This window comes from Taeniopygia guttata, chromosome 1 (assembly GCF_048771995.1).
Source record: "Taeniopygia guttata chromosome 1, bTaeGut7.mat, whole genome shotgun sequence".
Taxonomy (NCBI): Eukaryota; Metazoa; Chordata; class Aves; order Passeriformes; family Estrildidae; genus Taeniopygia; species Taeniopygia guttata.
In genome coordinates, this window is record NC_133024.1 from 90389285 (window position 1) to 90409830 (window position 20546).

The 20546-nt window shown below is 35.9% G+C and overlaps 1 protein-coding gene across 6 annotated transcripts in view; it reads right to left on the bottom strand.

The window, feature by feature from the left end:
* Positions 1-20546, bottom strand: part of ATP11A (ATPase phospholipid transporting 11A) — a 118072-nt gene that overhangs the window by 39431 nt on the left and 58095 nt on the right. For all 6 annotated transcript variants that reach the window (XM_030279950.4, XM_030279944.4, XM_030279937.4 and 3 more), the window contains exons 3-8: positions 9892-9981; positions 8680-8760; positions 7098-7205; positions 4269-4397; positions 3654-3757; positions 982-1032 (exon numbers count right to left, since the gene is read on the bottom strand). In XM_030279950.4, the coding sequence (XP_030135810.1) occupies positions 982-1032; positions 3654-3757; positions 4269-4397; positions 7098-7205; positions 8680-8760; positions 9892-9981 (563 nt within the window). The remainder of the gene's footprint in view (positions 1-981; positions 1033-3653; positions 3758-4268; positions 4398-7097; positions 7206-8679; positions 8761-9891; positions 9982-20546) is intronic.

Sequence of the window (20546 nt, forward strand, 5' to 3'; positions counted from 1 at the left end):
TCGGTGAAGTTTAAATAATATTTAGGAACATGATATGTACACTAATGATCATATGAGTTCAAAGCCAAGGACTACTTTACAGACAGACCATATGCAGAATTGTCAGATTCTATCCATACAGCAATTATAAATGAAACGAAGAGGTACATTCAGAGTTTTCCAATGTTATTCCAAGTGAACTTGTGGTATGAAACGCCAAAAAAAAAAAAAATCAAGAAACCAAATAAACAGGGCCACAATTCTGATGTAAAACTCAAAACTACCTTCAAGAGTAGTGGAACAATGTTACATGAATGACCCAGATCAATCGACAGTTTCCATAGCAGATGGTGACAGAAAATAATGTATCTACAGACACACTGAGGTCAGGAAGGCACTTAGCCAGCACTGCCTACACTCCCCATGTGCTGGGACCTCGGATATCCCCCCAGCAAGCAGCTTTTTCCTCCTACTGCGTTGCCTCTTTGTGGCAAGAATCAGAAAAAAATCAGGTACAGCAAATTTGATGTTGCCTTCCTTGAACACACAGCACCTATGGACATTTTACACAGAAGTACTAACACACTTAGTAAAATTATAAAAAAAATTATCTGACATTTTCAAACCCTTCAAAATTTAAGAAAAATTAAATACACAAGTGATACTGTTTATATTGTTTAGTGCACTACCAAGATCTCCAACTAATGGGGCAGTATTGTACAAGTGCTGTCAAAATCCTACAACACCATTTACAAACTAAATATATTTCAGATAAAATTTTGAATAAAGCTGAATACAGACATTACAACACTACATAGAAATATGATTAAAAGATGAAATATCAATTATTTATGAAATAGCAGTCTGGAATTTTCTAAGATAAAAATCTTGTATCACTAAAACATAGCATCACAATGTTGGCAAACCTAAAGGTAATTCTCATTATTGATACTTATTGAACTGTGAAATACTTAAATGTGTAGAAACTCTGGATTTCCCCACCTTGCAATAGGCTCATTCCTATCATGGTAAACATTTATTCGACCAACAAATCTGTAAGGGAAATATACAAGTAGTTAACAATACTGCTACTAGATTATTTAAGAAATATTTTCTAGAAAGTATGTATCACAGAGATACATACATACTGACCAGGCTCCAATTACCCAGAACATGAAAAAGAACTTAAGAGATACATATAGATATACACTTGAAACATGTAAACACAAAAATACACAGAATGGTAACTTGATATAAATTTTGCAAATTAAGTGTAAAAATTAGGGATAAATCTTCTAAGTAGACCCATGAACAAGAAATAAAAAGTCTTATTCCCTAAACTACCTGAGGTAAGTCAGTGCAATTACTATCTTTTACAACATCTAAAGCCTACAACTAAATTAAAACCAAAGCGAACCAAAGCAGAGAGCCAGTAAGTAATTCTTCCTCTTAATATCTGTCAGTACATTTTATCTGTATATGCTGGCTTGACCCTGGATAGCAGCTAAGCCATCAGCCTCTGGCTCCTTCCCTCCCCAGCAGGACAGGGAAGAGAACTGGAAGAGCAAAAGCAAGATCTTGACAGTTTAGTAAGTGAAGGGAAAAAAAACAAGTGACACAAAGGCAATCACACCCCACCTCCCATGAGCCTGCCAATCTCCAGCCAGTCTCCAAGCAACAGCTGCTTTGGAAGACTGCCCCTGCCCCTGGTTCTATTGCTGAGCATGACACATATGGCACAGAGACCCTCTGGTCAACAGAGGTCAGCCATCCTCGCTGTGTCCATCCCAAGCCTCTTGCCAACCCCCAGCCCATTTGCTGGAAGGGCAAAATGAGGAACAAAAAGGTTGACACTGTAAAAATTTGGCAACAATAGCTAAAACCATGGTGTGTAATTTATGCTGTTTTAGTCTCAGAGCAACAACAGTGTGTGTTGTTTCTCTGAGAAGAGAACTGCTGCTGTGAAGAGAACTGACTTGATTCCAGCCAGACTCAGTACACTGTATTTGCAATACAACTGTCCAAGTGGATAATTTAATGCAAGGGGGATTAAGCTGGACATTAGGGTTCTAAGTGGTAGAGGAAACTGGGGAGCTGGTGGGCCTGTTATCCCGAAATGGAACCTCTGAGGCTCACAAGAGTGGTAATCTGTCTGCTTAGAGAACATACAAGATGGTAGGGCCACATCTGAAGACAAGAATGTACAGTTGGTTATGATGCATCATGATTCAAAATAACCTCGTGCCTTTTGAAAAAAAAGATTTTGTTGAGAGGTAAAGTTTTAGGTAAAAATCAGCAGAGATACAAGCTGACCATCAATAAACATTTTCATTGTGTCAAGAGCTGTCCCAAAGAATTTCACCATCTATAATAGCATGAATTTCAACCTGCAGTCATTCACTTTGAGAATATTTAAAATATTCACAAATATTTAAAAGAAGGATCAAGCAAGTGATGGAATTGATACTCTAAAGAACCTGCTCTCGAGCAGAATTCTAACCAGCTTCTTAATCCCCAAGATCACAGAAAAGAGATGCCTTCACACCTCAGAAATAAGCAATGTTTCTTCTGCATCTTCCAACAGTATTTGCTTTCAAGAGAGTGCATTTTAGCTTGACATCATATTGTTTTCAGTGTATTATCTCAGCTTTTTTTTTAGTGTGGCAGAAAAAACAAGTGTTCTCTTAATGGTATAGGACTTCTTGTATTACTATTAAGAAAGAATCCTCAAAAGGGGCTTCTCAAGATGTCTCATTAGGTTTAGTGGAATTATGTACAGCTCTTCTGTAAAATACTGAGTACTGTATATGACTTTATACAATTGTAAACATTTTTCTTCATGTTCTGCAATAAAGTGTTTTCCTAATCATGGTGACTTCATGCTGTCATTAGCTGCTATTTCAAAGCCTATGACATGAGGCTCACAGTTAACAACAGCAGACGAAAATCTGTATTTCAAATAGTCTTGACAATTAAATTTTTTTCTGGCTGACATCCTGTCAGATCTGATCAGATAGACAGTGGTTTTACTTTGTAATGTGGCTGATGAAGTCCTCTACCAGGACTAGAAGTGCTTGCCATTTACTTACTGTTCATTTGTGCTAGAACGAAATTATCTTCAATTTGCAGTATCTTTGCAAGAGTCTTTTTAAGCCACTTCAGCATTTTGTGATTTTCGTTAAAACTAGATAATATAATTTGTAAATCCATTTAACTGGGTGCACATAAATGACAATACTTTGCAATATGCTGAAAGCAAAGGACTAAGTGCCACAGGCAACTTCTCCATAATGTGGAACACTCTCTTCCTCTGGAGAACCTCACAAATTGTATGTGACTTACAGAGAGGGTATGGGTGCCAATATCAAGAAGTATGCTAGGTATTAGTAGATCTTAACTTCTTTCTTATTTTTGTATTAAAAAAAAAAAGAAACTGAAGTTGTAAAATTTTCACCATGTTCCTCTGTGGACTGCTCTCTGCCATCTCCCTTTGGATATCACTACCCCAGAGCACACCTAGGAAGCTACCTGCACAAAAGGAGCATGGATGGAAGACCTACCTGACTTCGGGCTCACTCTAACCAGAGAGATGCAGCCAGTATCCTTTCATTATGATTTTTTATGATGTATTGCTCAGGTATCTTAAATGAAACAGGTAAGAATTATTGTCTTACTTATAAAGGTCAGGCTGAGGTTGTTCACATTCAATGGTAGCATGTAGTGCATCGATTTCCTGTTCATTGTGAAATGCCTTTGTGTCTTGAACAGCATAGTAAGTCTGGAATCAACACAAACATGTAAATAAAATAAAAAATAACAGATAGACAAGACATTAATCTGTACATACAATGCAGTTCAGCATGAAATTTACTAACTTTTATGTAAGTGATCATAATTCAATTAAGAAGCATCTCTAAATGCTCATATTTGGGCATCTTCTTACATTGTCTTTTTCAACCTTTTTTTTTTTTAATGATTCTACACTTATGTGGAAGTACCTTCCATTGTACTCATAAATCAGGTCACCACGCATATACATACAAAACATTTGTGTATTACCAATGCAATCTGCATGCCTATACTGGACACAAAAAAAATCACAAATAAATGTCTTAAAACTTTGCATTAAATAATATTACTTTTAGAGAAATTAAGTCAGATGGTAAAAACGTGAATTACACAAATTAGTGTACTTGGTTACACATACAGGCATGAAGTCATATTGTGATCTGTGTCTAAAATTAAAAGCCAACTTTGCCTTAGAATAAAAATGTAGAACATTTAATTACTTTGTGACTGGATTCACCATCCAAACTAGTTGTTGTAACAAAACATGTTCCATCTCCTCTACTACTTGATAGGAATATTAAATCACATGGGAATTTTTCATCTTCTTTTACCATTACAATATCTCCAACCTAAGAAAAAAACACAGGAAAATAAAATGCACATATGTAGCAGCCAAAATTTCAGATTTATTAACACAAAATTCAACAATTTTTATTTACACTAGGATTTTATCACAAGAGTAAAAAACTATGGAGATATCTCTGGAAAACTGAATTATAATTTGTGGAATGACTGAGATCTACTGTTTCTGGCTTTCCCCTCAGGACAACCACCCTACAAGTACTGTCTTATTAAGTTTTCCAACATTATTTGAGAGATGGAAAATATTTTCCTTGTTTTAAAACTAAATACAACAAAATTGTTTCAAAAACACCAGGAGATATGAGCTGACCTTAGACACAGCTGAAAAAGCCAACAATTTAATCTGCTGATGAAAACAGGATACATTATTAGCAGAATTTTTGACTAGAAGTCCATCCTATTTTTATCCATGTTTAAAGGTGAGCAAAATAATTTTTATTCATGGAAACACAGATTATATTTTCCAGCATGTTAGAATGTTGCTACAGAAAAGCCAACCAATTACAAGTTCAAAATATTCTTGCAAATCATTCAAGAAAAATGAGTTTTTATACATTTTTGAAGATTAAACAAGTGGCAAAGAAATACTCCATGTTCTATGAATTCAGGGTTTTAATAAAAATCTCATCAAAAATACATAATTTTTGCAATTTTTCATGTAGGTCAATACCTGTTCAATGTACTTTTATGTCATAATTTGTTATAATAGAACTCAGCTTAATCATTGCTTGTGATAGCCTTATAAAGATAAATTCCACTATCCTTAGCAGTTCGCAGGAGTCATTTAATTGCAGTTAAGCAAAACAGTCTGATAAAAATCAGCAGTAGTAACATCTAAAAATAAAATTTTAGAATAATTATTTTAAAAGAGATTTATCTAATTGCAGATATGAAAAAGGCTTTTTTTTTCTTAACCAATAGCAATGAAAAATTGCAGATTGTACACATGGCACAGGAGAACACAAACTCTAAGCATATCTGCAACAATCAGGTAGGAAATTCTCATTTCCCTCAATCCAAGCCAAATTAAAGTACTAGTACATAGCATCTTAATACAATTTAAAAGCTGTCCCAGTATTTGCCACTATGTCAGCTAAGGATGCAAAGGGGACAGGGACAAGTTCTTTCTGCTGGAAAGTGACAGGACCTGAGGCAGTAGGCACAACCTTGAAATGTGGGAGGCTCTACATCATTTTCATCACGCTGCTGACTGAGCACTGGGAAAGCTGCCCAAGGGAGGTAGTGGAGTCCCCATCCTTGGAGAGACTTGAAACCTGTCTAGATAGGGTCCTGAGCAAACAGCTCTTAGTGGCCCTGCTGAAGCTGGGGGCTGCACCAGAAAACCTCCAGTAAAATAAAGTAACAGCACTGTCAGTGCCAACCTCCACATTCTCTGATTCTGTGAAAAAGAACTCAATATTTTAGCAATTATTTTTTTCCTTGTTTAATAAAGTGTCCTCAGGCTTTAGGTGCAGAGGGTCTACTTTTTACAACCTAGTCTGTTTTCTCATATAATATAGATCTGAGAATTTCACCCATTTACAAATACACACAGATAACCCTTTCTATAGACCCTCTGAAATACAATAAACGTGAGAAATTAAAAAAACAGGAACAACAGATTAACCAATAATTAACCAGTTACATGGTACTTGAATATTTTTATTTGGAATATTTAACTGCTTAGTTAATACACTTGGAATTCTCAAGCATGTGATGTCCTAATTTTTTTTATTACCAGGAAGCCCTAGGCAGAAACTATCACATGCAAATGGAAGGTCACAGCAGAAAGGCTTATGCCCAAAAACAGCAGAGAAGAAAGACATCCAAACAAATATACCAAAATTTTTAAGATTCCCAATAAGTATCTATCAAATTTTCTGAGTTCTAAAGAAAATAATGTTAAGAAGTTAATCTGCTCACAAAAGGAAAAAAAAAGCAAGAAAAAATTAATTTCTGAAAATACACCAAAAAGGGAATGTAGCAGCATTCACAAGGTCGATGAAGCGATTGTGATTTGATGGGTTTTGAGAAAATATTTAGAATGTATTTTGTCTGTAAGTATGCATGCATCTCTATACATAGCACTGACTGTCACAATCTGGCTTAAGTAAATTATTAATGTGCATAATAGTAATTATACCCCTTCAGAGTGTTCAAGGCCTGGTTAAATAAGGCCCTGAAGAACCTGGTCTAGTCCAAGGTATCCCTGCCCATGGCAGGTGATCTTTAAGATCCCTACCAAGCCAAAGCATCCTATGATTCTGAGATAATAATAGTGGACAGAAAATAGAGAAAAGATAAGTCATGACAAAAATTCCAAGTTAAAAATAGAAAATGAAATTAACATTTACAGAAGGAGTTAGTTAATTCCAGTTAAGCAAAAGAGCCTGATAAAAAAACAGCAATAGTAACATCTAAAAATAAAATTTTAGAATTATGTTAATAAATGAGATTTATCTAATCTCATTAGACAGTATAACTCATTAGGAGTTCAATTTTATAGAAATATTTTATTCAGAGACATAAAACTAAAAATTAGTATACAGTAGATCTAATCATTAAATGCAATAAATGCTACATCATACTACATTTCTGTATAACTCTTAGAAATAGCAAATATGTAGCGTGCAAGAAGGGTGAAGTAAAGTCTAATTCACAAAACCTGTTAAGTCATAGTTACTTACTCTTAATTTTCGGCTTTGCTTTCTAACCAGTTTACCATGCTGAATGAAATGAACAGGGCACTGATTTATTGCGTTGTCAGCTTTATGTCGCAGCCAATCTTCATAACCCTAGAAAAGAGTGAAATGGAATGATGCAGTGATGCACATTTGGCTATAAAGACACAGAATAGCTCTAGCTTGTAAGAAGAAGTTTAAGAATTATCCTTGATCACAGTAAGGGAAAAATATTCTCACTAGAACAAATGAAATTGTGATCCATGTTAGTACTAGAGTTGTACTGGCTATGAAAAAGAGCATTCATGATTACAATTACTCAAAAAAAAAACTTATTTGGATAAATAAGGGCTTCAAAAGTGTAAAATAGTTTCTGGTATTTAAGATCATCTCTTGCTCATGGCTCTATTGACTTGAGTAAGTGCACAGTACTTATTAAAGCAGTTGTCAAGGAAGTGGTAGTGTAGGCAATATATTTAGGAAGAATGGGACTTTATCCTGTAAGATGATAGACATGACATGACATGAAAAAATGTTGCCATTTTGATGGCTGTCATACAATTAAGCCAAACCTTTTAACTCTACATACAATATAGAGTTGTGAAGAATTTTGTTTCAGTAAACTTTGCAGAGTACCCTATTGTTAGTGCTCAATTACCCCATGGATTTCTGCTTTATACAAATAGACAAACTAAATGATAGGCAATCTACAACTTTCTATCGAAAAGGCCCAGCCATATGACAAAGACTGGGACTGACAAAGTAATCAGAGGTTAAGAGATGGAAAATATGGACTTGTAGTCCAAAGCGGTTTTAGATCTAACTCTCTTGAGTGCATTTGAAAATTCAATGCAGAACAAAAGCATCACTATCATGGATGCTCTCAAAAATAATTCAAGAACTCACAGAGACTTTATAACTTTGGTGTAATATAATTGCAGGGGTTGGTACAGCTCCTCAAGAAGGTCCCAAAATGTACACAAGTTGTTGGGAAGAAAAATCAAGGAATTACACAGTACCAGACATACAAACTCCAGTTTTGGTAGGTCACTATTAACAGTAGGACTGCTAAGTGTAACATTTAAAATCTCAAGAGTGGGAAAGCCACACTAAAATACTAGCCCTTGCATGTATCACAACTTTTGTTTTCCAAGAACTGCTGAATTTAACTATAGAATATACTCAATTATGAATAGTTACCACTGTAAAGAAAGAGAAACACAACTCTCCAGAGCTTCTTTGAAGACTCATGAAGTCTGCATTTAGCATAAAGACTGTGAAGGTAGAAAGGTATCTATTAAGGGACAACCGAATCTGTTTCATGTCCATCTGGGGTGGAGTTAACTTTCTTCACAACAGTCCTGTGCTGCTATGCTTTGTACTTGGGGCTAAACCAGTCTTGGTTACACCCCAGTGTTTTGGCTACAACTGAAGAGTGCCAGCATCAAGGCTTTCTCTTCAACCTTCTCCCACAGCAGACCAGCAGGCTGTGGTGGGTAAGAGGCTGGGAGGGGGCATTGCTTCGACAGCAAACCCAAGCTCACCCAACTCTCTCTTTAGTTTTACTTTTGCTCACTACATTACTCACCTGTTTGATAGCTGTGACAGTGATGACAAACAGAAGTGGAAGCCCACTTGTAACTGGACTAGTAGGTGTATCAATAATTAACTACAACAAAAAGAACGAGTGTTTTCTGGTTATATTTTTGTAAATGTAAGCAGTCAATCTTTCAAGTAAGATCTTTCAAGCAATTTCATGAATGTGTTACAGGACATTAAAGAATTTTAATTGAAAAAATCAGTATTTCAATACAACTTTAAGAATGTGTACTATACTGATAAAAATTTGAAAACGGAATTCTGTAAGAAGATACAATACTGTAGTTAGATCACACTAATATCAGATGTTAATGCCTCGTAAAAATATTTGCATGCAAGACTTTAAGGCAGTATTAGACTGTAAAGCTGCAGCTTTGGAAGCAAAATTATGGAGCACCATTAGAAATTAGCATGGCACTGGTTTTACATGTTATACAATAGAGCTATTCTTTTGCACACAGAGAGTAAATTCTGAATTATTGAGCTGGGGCTTCTGCAAATATAAACAAAGAGGCAGAATTCACAGAGGGAGTGCAAATGACAAAATCTAAGTTGTGCTGGGAATCTGCATTGCTTTTTTTCTACAGAATCGGGTCTGCAAAGTAATGCAGCTTTTCACTTAGTAAATTTTTTATTATTTAACACAATAAGTAACGGTGACAGGTTCAGAACTAAGACCCCTATAAAGCAGCACATTAGGTATTCGTGGAACTCATTTCAAAAACAAGTATTTGTGTACCTCACTAAAGCGAGCATCATATCAGTACCTATTATTTCAGTTCTCATAGGTTTTGATCACAGTACAGTTGGACAACTGCGATCGAGACATTATATTGTTATAAAATATCATATTTTTGCAAAACAAAGAAAACTTTGTCATCAACACAATTTATAGTAACAGTTTTACTGATCTGGATGTTTATTACAAAATAAAAATTACAGACATTCTTTTCAATTTTTTCAAGACATAGGTTTTGCTGTCCAACTAGTGCAGCTGTCAAATTCTCTTCACATTAAATTCACACTGACAACCTGGAAATTAAATAAAACCTCTTTTGTCACATCATCAGTGTAAAAAAGGCTTTCTAGGCACAACCATTTACCTCCATGGTTATCAAAATCAGGTAATTTTAAAAACTTTTTCAACTTCTCCCTATTTTAGAAAGAACACACAACTATCTGGGAAATGGGGATAGCTTACCTGAACAAGGAAAATGATGAGAAAATAGAAGTTAGCTATTCTTCTGAATTGCTCAAATAAATTTTTTGGTATAAAGTTCCAAAACGTGTACTGAAAACAAATGCACAGATTATGAGCGTTTGTGAAGAAAATACTATTCACATTCAATTTTTTAATTCATATTTCAATATTAAACTAAACAAGAAGCAGCAATGTTTTTGTTACTTAGTTTAATAACTTAGTTTAATAACTGAATTTGAATCTTAATTGACAACCATGTATTCTTAGAATAGTATTGTTTTCCTGAACTGTAATACTTTGTACCAGGGACTAGTATTAGATAATTTTTATCTAGTAACAATACTTGGCCAAAGTTAGTGTCCAGAGTTAGTTAGTTAGTTATGGAATGGTTCATTTAAAGCTGTTAACGGATTTTAAAAACACCTTGGTAATTTCAAAGAACACTTTTAATTCACTTTTATGTTGTGTTCATGACTCCAGATAGGTGGCAATCAGAGTTAACTACACAGTAATAGCAAAACAACCAAATAAATGCCATCAGCTGTTTTGTTCCTTGGCAGGGACACAAAAATACTCCTCAAGATAAACTAGTGGTGAGTAAGAGTAAGTGGCTGCATATTTCTGCACTGATCTTACAAATTACCATAAGTGTTGTAAAATGACATAAGAAACAGTACATAAAGCTGCAAATAGAAAATGTAAAAACCTCAAATTTAAAAAGTCATGTAAAAGTGATAAAGGACCTTAACATCACCTAGTCCCTATTCCCTGCCCTGCAGCAGGTTCAACTACACTCTTTTTACACAGGTCACTCTGTAGCTCCAGCAAAACATTGCCAGGATTGCTCATTGGAACACATTTTAAAAAATGTCAGCTAAAATTGTGTAAAAAGGTTTGAAAAATAGCTTGAGAAAACTTACACTGTATCATCTTATTATCCAAATTATCCTTTGACACATAATAAAATGACAAGTCCAATAAAACTTTCATTTCAAACAAGATGGGGAAAGAAGCTTATCCTAATTTATTTGCCCTGTTACAAATGTGCCTTGTCTCCTCTTGGCAGATTGCACTTATACTTGCTGATAACCAAATTATTCCAAGAGCTAGATATCTTCTGAATTTGGCCCTGAAGGCAAAGACAGAGCTCCAGAAGGAAAGCACTCCTATTACATCTGGAGACAAAAAGTATCCATGAGAAATATGCTTTAAATGTATATGAAACCCTGTTACATAGAGCAATCTTTGTACTTCCTGGGTGTTAAAGCCTGAATATGTGCAGGAATGAAGTGTTCTTCTATTGTGTGCCAAAACTCAGTATCTATCCTCAGTATGCCCTAAGTTACCACTTAATCCCGCATAATAGCTAGTTCAGTATAGAAAATCATGTGTTCTAGTCTTGCAATCAGAACACTTTTCATCAGACAGGAATGCTACTCATTATCCAGCTACGTGGAATTTTCAAAGAGAATGAGTTACACTTGGTTATTTTTCCTTGCACAACAATGCTGATCATTCAAAACTGCTATTATGATAGATGACCATATAGATTCGATTAAATTGCAATAATTGCATATTTACATCATTATCAGGTAAGTTATCTTTATTTTCTAATTTTATCCATTTATTTTTTTAAGAATCTCTGCCTGCTGGGAAAGAAAAGTGAAAAACATTTGTTTCCATTTTTCTTTTTAGCTCTTTTGATAGAAGTACTATTTTTTCCATGGTAAAGGGCTGATCATTAAAGGTTCAATGATTTACACAAGCCCCCCCAGATCACCATACATTAAATAAAAATGTAATCTCTTATGTAATAACTTCCACTTTAAATCTCCTAGAGGGCTCTTTGACTAAATGTCTGGTAAGAGCATTTTATTGTTGGACTAGATATTTAAAATATCTGACTGAGGAATCAAGTAAATCAATAAAAACAACAATCCATAAAAAGGTTGCTCACCGTTACCTTTAGTATGCAATCCTCAATTCCAACCTTAGTTCACTCCTTTCCCTGCCAAGCTGTGGTTTACCACAGCTCTACCTTTGATCAGCAACTCTCTTAGGTGAATAAAAGTGAATAATATGGGAACAAATCACTTTTATGGTTGAAAATGGATGTTTATTTAACACAGATTACTTCTTAAAACTTTATTTTCAATCTGACAAATTTTTAGTACTTTACAACTCTGCATTTCAGGCATACTAAGTACATCTTTATTCTGGCCATTTATCTTTAACAGAGAAGTAATGATTTTTGCAGTTTAGTCAAGAAAGAACACTAAGATGTCTAGACAGACCTTCCCCTACCAAAGCCATCAGTAGCTCAGAGCAGTATCTACAAATGGGCAAGTAATGTTTAATCAACATAATCACTCCTCAGAGAAGCAACCAGGGCGCTGCCACTCAGAACAAGATTTATCTCATGACTGCTGCATTCAAGGCAGTTTCTCCTAGCTAGACAGGAGTAGAACAAAAATTTTTAAAGGAAAGTCATTAAAACTGACCATATTAAATTCATTGAATTACTGTGCTAAGAGTTAGTACTATAATCTCTCTTCTTCAGATAATTTCTAGTCATACTCTTTGTAAACTCTTGAAAAGTAGTTTACGTATATTTAACAACCTGCTTTTTCACTATAATTCACTTGAAGGATATAAGTTTAACGCAAAGTTACACACTATTTAGATAAGCTTTCAAGTAGGAGATGGATTAATTGATCTTTTCCAAATTCCACAAAAGACCTAGAGGCCAGAGCACAAGGGTGCTTTCTGCATACGGGAGGTAACACATCAGACACAAAGTAGTAGTAATTATGCATCTAGCCAAAAGAACAACACAAAGTGCCAACAGATGCATCTGAGCCACTATGCAAGAGTCTGTAAGATAAATCTGGTGTCAAAATAGCATCACTCAAGTAGATTTTCTTCCCATTTATAATTGCAGTTGGGGGTCTAAGATTCAGTCAAATAGAGGAACGGAGAGTTTCTAACCAGGCAGAAGCCTGGGAAAGAGCTGGAGAAGAATGTAAACAATCTTTTATCTCTCTTGTTGTTCACATTGTTTATAGTTAAGTTCTATCACTGTGCATCAAGCACTCTGCACCAATGGTGCGGTTGTTTTCACTTCAGGACCAATGGAGTTGGTCCGCACAAAGCTCTGTATAAAAAGAGATGCATTTTTGAATAAAATTGGAGTTTTACTCTCACAGCCTTTGGAGTCAGAGTCTTTTTCTTCCTGTCCAGCATCAACAGCATCATGGAGTAGCACCTGCAGTGCTGGTGTATTTCTGCACTCATGAGCACATCCACAGTATTCCCACCCATGCCCCTGGCTCCATTTTGCTCTTTACTGCTACTATCTTGCTTTCAGCTACAACACCTCCAAAGCCAGTCACACAAATTCAAAAATGTAAAATACAGTGTTCTTGACACTGTATTGTGACCTTTTCATTTGGTATCCACATGCCAGAATTTTGGCTCATATTTCAAGCTTCTCTTTCCACCCTAAGAGGTAGGTATTTTCTTAAGTAAAACGAGAGTTTCTTAAGTAATCACTTTACATCAAAAGCTGACGCTGTAAGAAAAAGTACTTTGTACTGAGTTTTGTCAACACCTCAGTTTCTCACAAATTATTTATTTTAAATAGTCACCACCTCTCTTCTAACACACCCTAATTTCATTCTTTTCACTCAAGCTTTTTGACTGTTTCTTGTAAATGTTTGAAACTACTACAATAAAAACATCTACTATATTGGTTTAGCCCTGGTTCATAGACGTCTTCCTATGGTGATTCTCATCTTTTCCCCAAAACAAAATCCATCCCAAGGACAATAAAATCAGAGTAGTGTAGAAAAAAGCTGATCTTGCATTCATTTCTGTCCATGGTTACATCAGTATTTTTAACGAACACATTTTTTATATCAATTACCAAGAAACAATACATTCTTAAAGCTGCAAACTAGATTGCAGGCACATGTGCATACCATAGGATGGTTTGGGTGGAAAAGGACATTCAAGATCTTCTCAAGTACCTAGTCCTAACCACCCTGTCATGGGCAGGGACACCTTCCACTTGACCAGGTTGCTCCAAGACCCATCCAAACCAACCTTGAACACCTCCAGTAATGCAGCATCTACAACTTCTCTGGATCACGTGTTCCAGTGCCTCACCATCCTCAAGGGAAATCTAAATCAACCCTCTATTAAGTTTCAAGCCCTTCTCCCTTGTCCTTTCACTTAACACCCTTGTAAAACGTCCCTCTCCAGCTTTTCTGTACCTTCTCCTTTGAGGTACTGAACATAACACTTTCTATATAACACCACCTTACAAAGTATTATGTTACTAAAATGACATAAATATTACATATATTCCACATATATAGGTAGCCCTCTTCAGTAGAATAACTGGAAAAGGTCTGATCAAAAGTTTCAGTTTCTTTAAAGTTAATTTTATTTATAAAAATATTAGCTTTTTTAAACATAATTTGTTTATCTATATAGAGAATTGGTACAGAAAACTATTGCAATGGGTATAAAAATAGGAAATCAGTAATTATCTGAAATCATAAGTGAATTGAGAGTATGCCTTGTCTAACTCAAGTGACTTGCTTATAAACATAGAGGAAGTTTATAGCAGAACTGACCTATGTTCTTTAATGTATGAAACTAATACGAAGACTTTGACTCAAAGCAAAAAGAAATCAGACATCTGTGCTTATAAACTACTCAACAGAATTGGAACATATTGAAAAGTGTTGTGCCATATTTATGACAATTTGGAATGAATGCAGAAAGACAACAATGTTTTAGCATTAGTATTAACATATGCACCATCTGCACAGTGTTTATCACTCCACTGCAGGAGAGACTCCAGTTTCTCCATATTACGAAGTCATTCACAACACAAGGATCAGTGGAAGCTCTGCTACATGTAGGGCTTTTACAAGTGAGTAATAACCACCAGTACGTTCAGAGAAAGTGCAAAAATGAAACTGATTTGGGGAAGTGAGATCAAATGGCACACTTGATGAATGAACATACATATTTTGACATAAGATTCCTTAAAAACAGTTGCTGAAAAACAGGATTTCTAATAAAAACAAGTGTATCTTTAGTAATCTCTGTTCAGCAACTTTTAGACTTATCAAATAGAGGCTATTAACTGCAGGAACTCCTCTGACAAAGAAATCCCCCACCATCTGTAATTATGTAATTATAATTTTAAAAAAGAAAAAAAAACCTTACAGCAAGGATGACTGACTGAAGTCAGAAGTACAGAGAATACAACGGAAACAGAAGAAAGAGCGTGTGAGAGCAAGCACACTCTTCACTTTCTCTTGTAAAGCTTCACTTTCTCCCTTGTAAAAAGAGAAGAATTACACCTGTCTTCCTTGGCGTGAGGTTTGGACCTGTAGTTTTCCTTCCTTCTTCTGCTTCTCTTTCGCTACATGAACACTCCACACTGATACAAAAACTTAAAAAGCTCTGTTGGGGCAGTACCAGCAGAAGATAAAAATATTGCTAATAACCCTGGACTGGGCCATGAGAAGGGTAAATGGCTTCTCCTGGGAACAAAAGGCAGGCTGCAAAGAGCCTCTGACCTGGAAATCCCACGCTGAGCAGGATCATAAAGAGCAAAGAAGAACTTTTCCTTGCTCTGTCTAGGCACAGACGGAAATTGTATTATTGTGCCTGGAAGAAGGGCACACTCATCCACTCCCATCACAGCTCAGGTTCTGAGATCCCTCAACTGGCCCTTTTGAGAGTCCAGTTGATTCAGAGGCCTTTAAGCTTTACTGCCAGCCAAGTTCATGTACTCATCTCTAACAGCTCCTGCCCTGCTCAGTGTTCAGCAGGGCTGGGCACACCTGACCCTTCAGCTCTTGCAGCGTGGGATCTGACCTCCTGCTTCCCCCTGTGTGGCTGAGAGTCAGGATTACCCAGGCAGAAATGGAGAGCTCTGTGCCACAGCTGCATTCAGAGCAGATCAGAAAAAGACACAACATACACATCCCTGTCCCATACACATTTCTGTCTACCCACCCTTTCTGCTTCCCCAGGGTATGCTATGCAATCATTTATCAGCTTCACAAACACATGACTATACCTCTTCCCACTGTGGGCTTTAGATACCTTTCTGGATTTCAAGTATCATTGCTCAGGCCTGTGTTTGAACTCCATTTTGAAACAGCTATGTCATGGACCTAGAGAGGCCAGAAAAAGGCTTCCAGTTGTGAAGCATTACCTTGGAAAGTGTGGGACAGCCCAGGTTTCTGCTGGGTTCCAAGCGGCTCATCTTGATAGAGGTGGTTTAATATTTCCTTAAGCTTCAGTATTAACATTTTTTCTAAATGTGGCAACAAAATGAGAAATCAGAGCAGACCCAGTCTTTGTGTGTTTATAATAGCACTATGAGCAAGTGCCGCAGGGAAGAGGTACAGCACAAGGGCAAGAATTTTTGCTGAAAGAAAGGAATATTTCAACAACATCCACTGAAACATGTCAGAATTACCTAACTTGATTAAATTCTTAGTCACTGCAATTAATTGTGATCATCTCAATCAAATTTGCACTGAAGGTAGCTAAGGTTTCCCTTGCAATGTATAGGATTCCCAACACACAGCATTATTGTCTCAGGCCATTATCAACGAACTCAATGTTTGGATCAGTATATAATGAAAAATCCTAAAGAAACAGACAGACAACTGAAGTCTGCATTATTTGTGCAACAAAACCAGGATCACTTTTGATCCATGAATATAGCACACAGCATTACAAAGTAGGAAATAACAGTGGTCCTGTTCTCCCACCTGACTTCAACTGATTCCTTTTCTAAAAGGAAGAACAGGAAATAAAGCTACAGCACAAATCAGCACTTTGTAATTTCATGTATAATTTAATTAGAGTGACATCTCTTTAGGGCAAATTCTTCAAGTAATAGTTCTGCATCCACTGTAGAGTCAATCTTCCATTTCACAGCGGAGTCATATCCCCAGTACTCTTCAGTATCATCCAACAGGAGCATAAGCCCTGCTGCCTCCAGTTATGTTGGTGACCCAGTCATAAGTCATAAGTGAGTTCTCTTTATTAAATTATGCAGTAAAAGTCTGCAGCTGGACAGGACCACCGAAGCAAAATACTGTGTGTTGATTACCTACAGACTGAAATGAAGAGTAAAAGCCTCTGAGAGTGTCCTTAACCCAACTTCTTCTATGGGTGATATGGGGACAGGGGGGGAGAGGGAAATCTATTCTCCTGCCTAAACTTAGTGGATTTTCTAATTTTGCCAGGTGTCCCTGACACACAGGAAATTCTCTTGGTTCTCATTAATCAGGTTACTCCTATCCAGGAATTTTTGAAATCTTTGGCTCTTTCTTGTGGTTCTTTCTTTATGGTTTTGGTTTTTTTTTTGGGGGGGCGCGGGGGGGGGCGTGTTTTTTTCCAAAAGCCATAAGCAGCTGTAATTAAACATGTTCCTATGAACTCCATGTTGTTGTTTCAAAAAAGATATTATTTTCTGTACAATTTTACCCTCTGTTCAAGAGAAATATATGCATCCAATCAGTCTTCAATTCATTGATTCCAATAGAACAAGAAGTGTAGATCCCTACTTTGTCAACAAATTAGCTCTTTGAAGCACAGCAATTCTAGGAAAGTATTAGACTAACTTCAGGAAAAGGGAATTTGGATATTGAAAAATATTAAATTAATAACAAGATAAAAACATCATCATAGCGCTACATAAATCCATAGTTTGCTATGTACTGGATGATCTGTGTATGGTTCCACTGGTTTGGGAAAAGGGACAGACCAAACCTGAGCAAAGGCATGGAGCATCTTTCACATAAACAATTACTGGGCAGGCTCAGGCTATTCCTCCTGAAAAGGAAATATGGTGGAAACCACCAATAGAAATACGATTATAAACAGGGGATAACTGTATTCCAAATCCTTGAATCTGACAATGACTAACTTAAATTAGCAGGAACTTTTAAAATAAAGACTCATCTTTTTTTTGGCAAATATTTCTACAGTTGAACTGTTCTTTATTCTGAGAATTTACATGGGCTTAAAAGGTATTGAACGAATTCACAAAGGAGAAATTCATCAAAGACTACTAAATACAAAATTATATACCCAGCACAATAACATGACGCCTGAAACTTAAGGAAGTTTTGTACTAAAAAGTTATTTTATAATTTATCAGTTTTTTCAAAAAGCAAAATCCTGTTTCAGAAGGAAAAGAGGTTGTTTCTCACTAAGTTTTGGTGGCTGCTGTGGCTGCCTAGTTTAACTTAGTTTCCTTTTAATTTGGAAGTTCAACCAAAAAGTAAATAGTATCAAAATGTGTATATTTTTTTTTCAGAAAAAGGCAAGCCACCTCCCTGCTCAGTCAATTATTTTCTTTCTTCTACATATGAAACATTGGGATTTTTCTACCAGCTGATATTTTTCCATGCTGCAGCACTGTCATGTGATAAATTCAATCAAGGGCACATAACAGTCATTTCAAAGGCCAACACCCAAGGCAGCTGAAGTAGCTAAAAGTTAAATCAACAAAAGAATACATGTTAAAAAGGTCACTGTCTCTAGAAGGTAAAAGGAAGTGCACACACAATCTGAAAGACATGCGTTTCTTTCTTTTACTACTTCAACATACCTTTTGCAATATATTGTTAATATCATAATTGAATTAACACATCAAACCAATAGAACACTTTTGTCTAGCCAAGGTCTGTCCCTGTATCATTTTTCATTAATCAGACAGAGCATTAACCACACTCCACAGTTACACTGCAATGTACATGAACTGTCCCTCTGCACTTGAATCAGAGTATTACCTTGCTGACACCAGGAAGCCTCTGGTGAAGCATAGCAAAGTGTACCTTTGGAAGGTCCAGTAAAGTCTAAATTTCACGTTACTGCAAGGTGATGTCTTTTTCAGGACATTATGACATGACAATTTTAGTAAAGCATCATACAGACAGACAAATTGATGCCATTTTCTCATTCTTTTCAACTACCCTTTTTAGAAACTCAGTTTGTCTTAAATTAGTAAAGTCTGTACTTGGAAGTTTAGAGTTCCTCATCCTTGAAGAGCAGTCATACACCTTACATAAGCACTAAACACCTATAAAAGCCCAGCTGAAAGTTACTGTCTGTCTTGCTGATGAAAGACGAAGGAAGTATCCTTTATGGTTGAGGTAACATTATATAGTGAGCTTGTGAGCATGTACCTTTATTCTACTCTAACAGTTATGGATTTGCCATCTTAACTTTGCACATTTGAGCATTTAGTAGGAATTAAATGTTTGCATTCCCTACACTCTAATAGTGCACCTCAGAGGGTTCATAAGCAAGAAAGGGACAAGGATGAGGGTGAAAGGGTAAGAGGAAGCAGCTTACAGAACCAGAATGAATGCTAGTCAAATCACAATGGTGCTTATTCAGGCTGTCCGGGATGGAGCGTGGGAATAGGAGAGTTCACTTGAAAAGGACAGCATAGGAAGTTCTCATATACAGGCAACAGTCATCAAGACAGCTTTCAGCAGTGTAAGGAACTGTTTAATATTATAAAGCATTTACATATATTCTGTTCCCTCCTGAAATATTACTGTATTTACTTCCACAAAGACAACCTACATTTTATTTTTTAAATGAGATAAACAGCTTTGTGAAGTTTGATTTTCACCAATGAACAGAAAAACTGAGAAACATCTTGTATATACAATATGTACTAATACTTATCCACTAATACTTTTTGTTTATGAAAGGCTATTTACAGGTACAGTTCACAGCTAAATACTTTAACATTTAAAATATTTAACTGAGTATGCCTTATATCCAAATAAAAAGATAGCAAAGTCTCTGTCCTGAACTGGTTGAAGTCATATATATTTACTAATTGCTGGCAGGGATTCCCTAGTTCAACACATGTTTAAGTCATACTTTAAAAATCTCCCTCTGCAAAGCAAAGCAGCTGGCAACTTCCACCAATTTAATATGCCAAAACATGGTTGAACAGGACTTTATTTCAATAAAACTATCAGCAGTAACTTCAATGGCTTTATTTAAATACATCTCAAATGAGATTAAAAAAAAAAGTCACAGGAGTACAAAAACTTGCATTGTGTTTACTCTTCCATAATTCAAAAGGCAATATAAACCAATGCATAGAGCATAGGATTTTGCACTGTACCAGTCTGACTGTACTTCATTTGTACATAATGCTGACCTTTCAAGCATTCCATCTAATAAAAGATGCCTAAATACTATGCTGCTTCTTAGTACACTATTTTTGAATGAAGTATGGTAAGAAGGTAGCAAATAGAAAATCTCACATGAGAGCTGACACACCATTTGTGAAAAGTCTGGCTTTCATTATATTAATAGTTGGCAAGTGTTCAGGTCCACGAGGGTAATCACTCAGTTCCTTGAGATCACAATGCTACAAAGGCTCTTAAAATGGCTGAGGATTTGAGACACTAATCAAAAAAATTCTCAGTAAAAGAGATATATTTTCAATTGATTATTTTGTATTAGCTAAAGGTGTGAGCTCATGAAGATTAAAATCTATGTATATGCAAACTTGGGAATTCTTGAGTTATTAGCCATATACCACCTGCAAAGCATTCAAATTTCTATGCCACTGCAGTAAA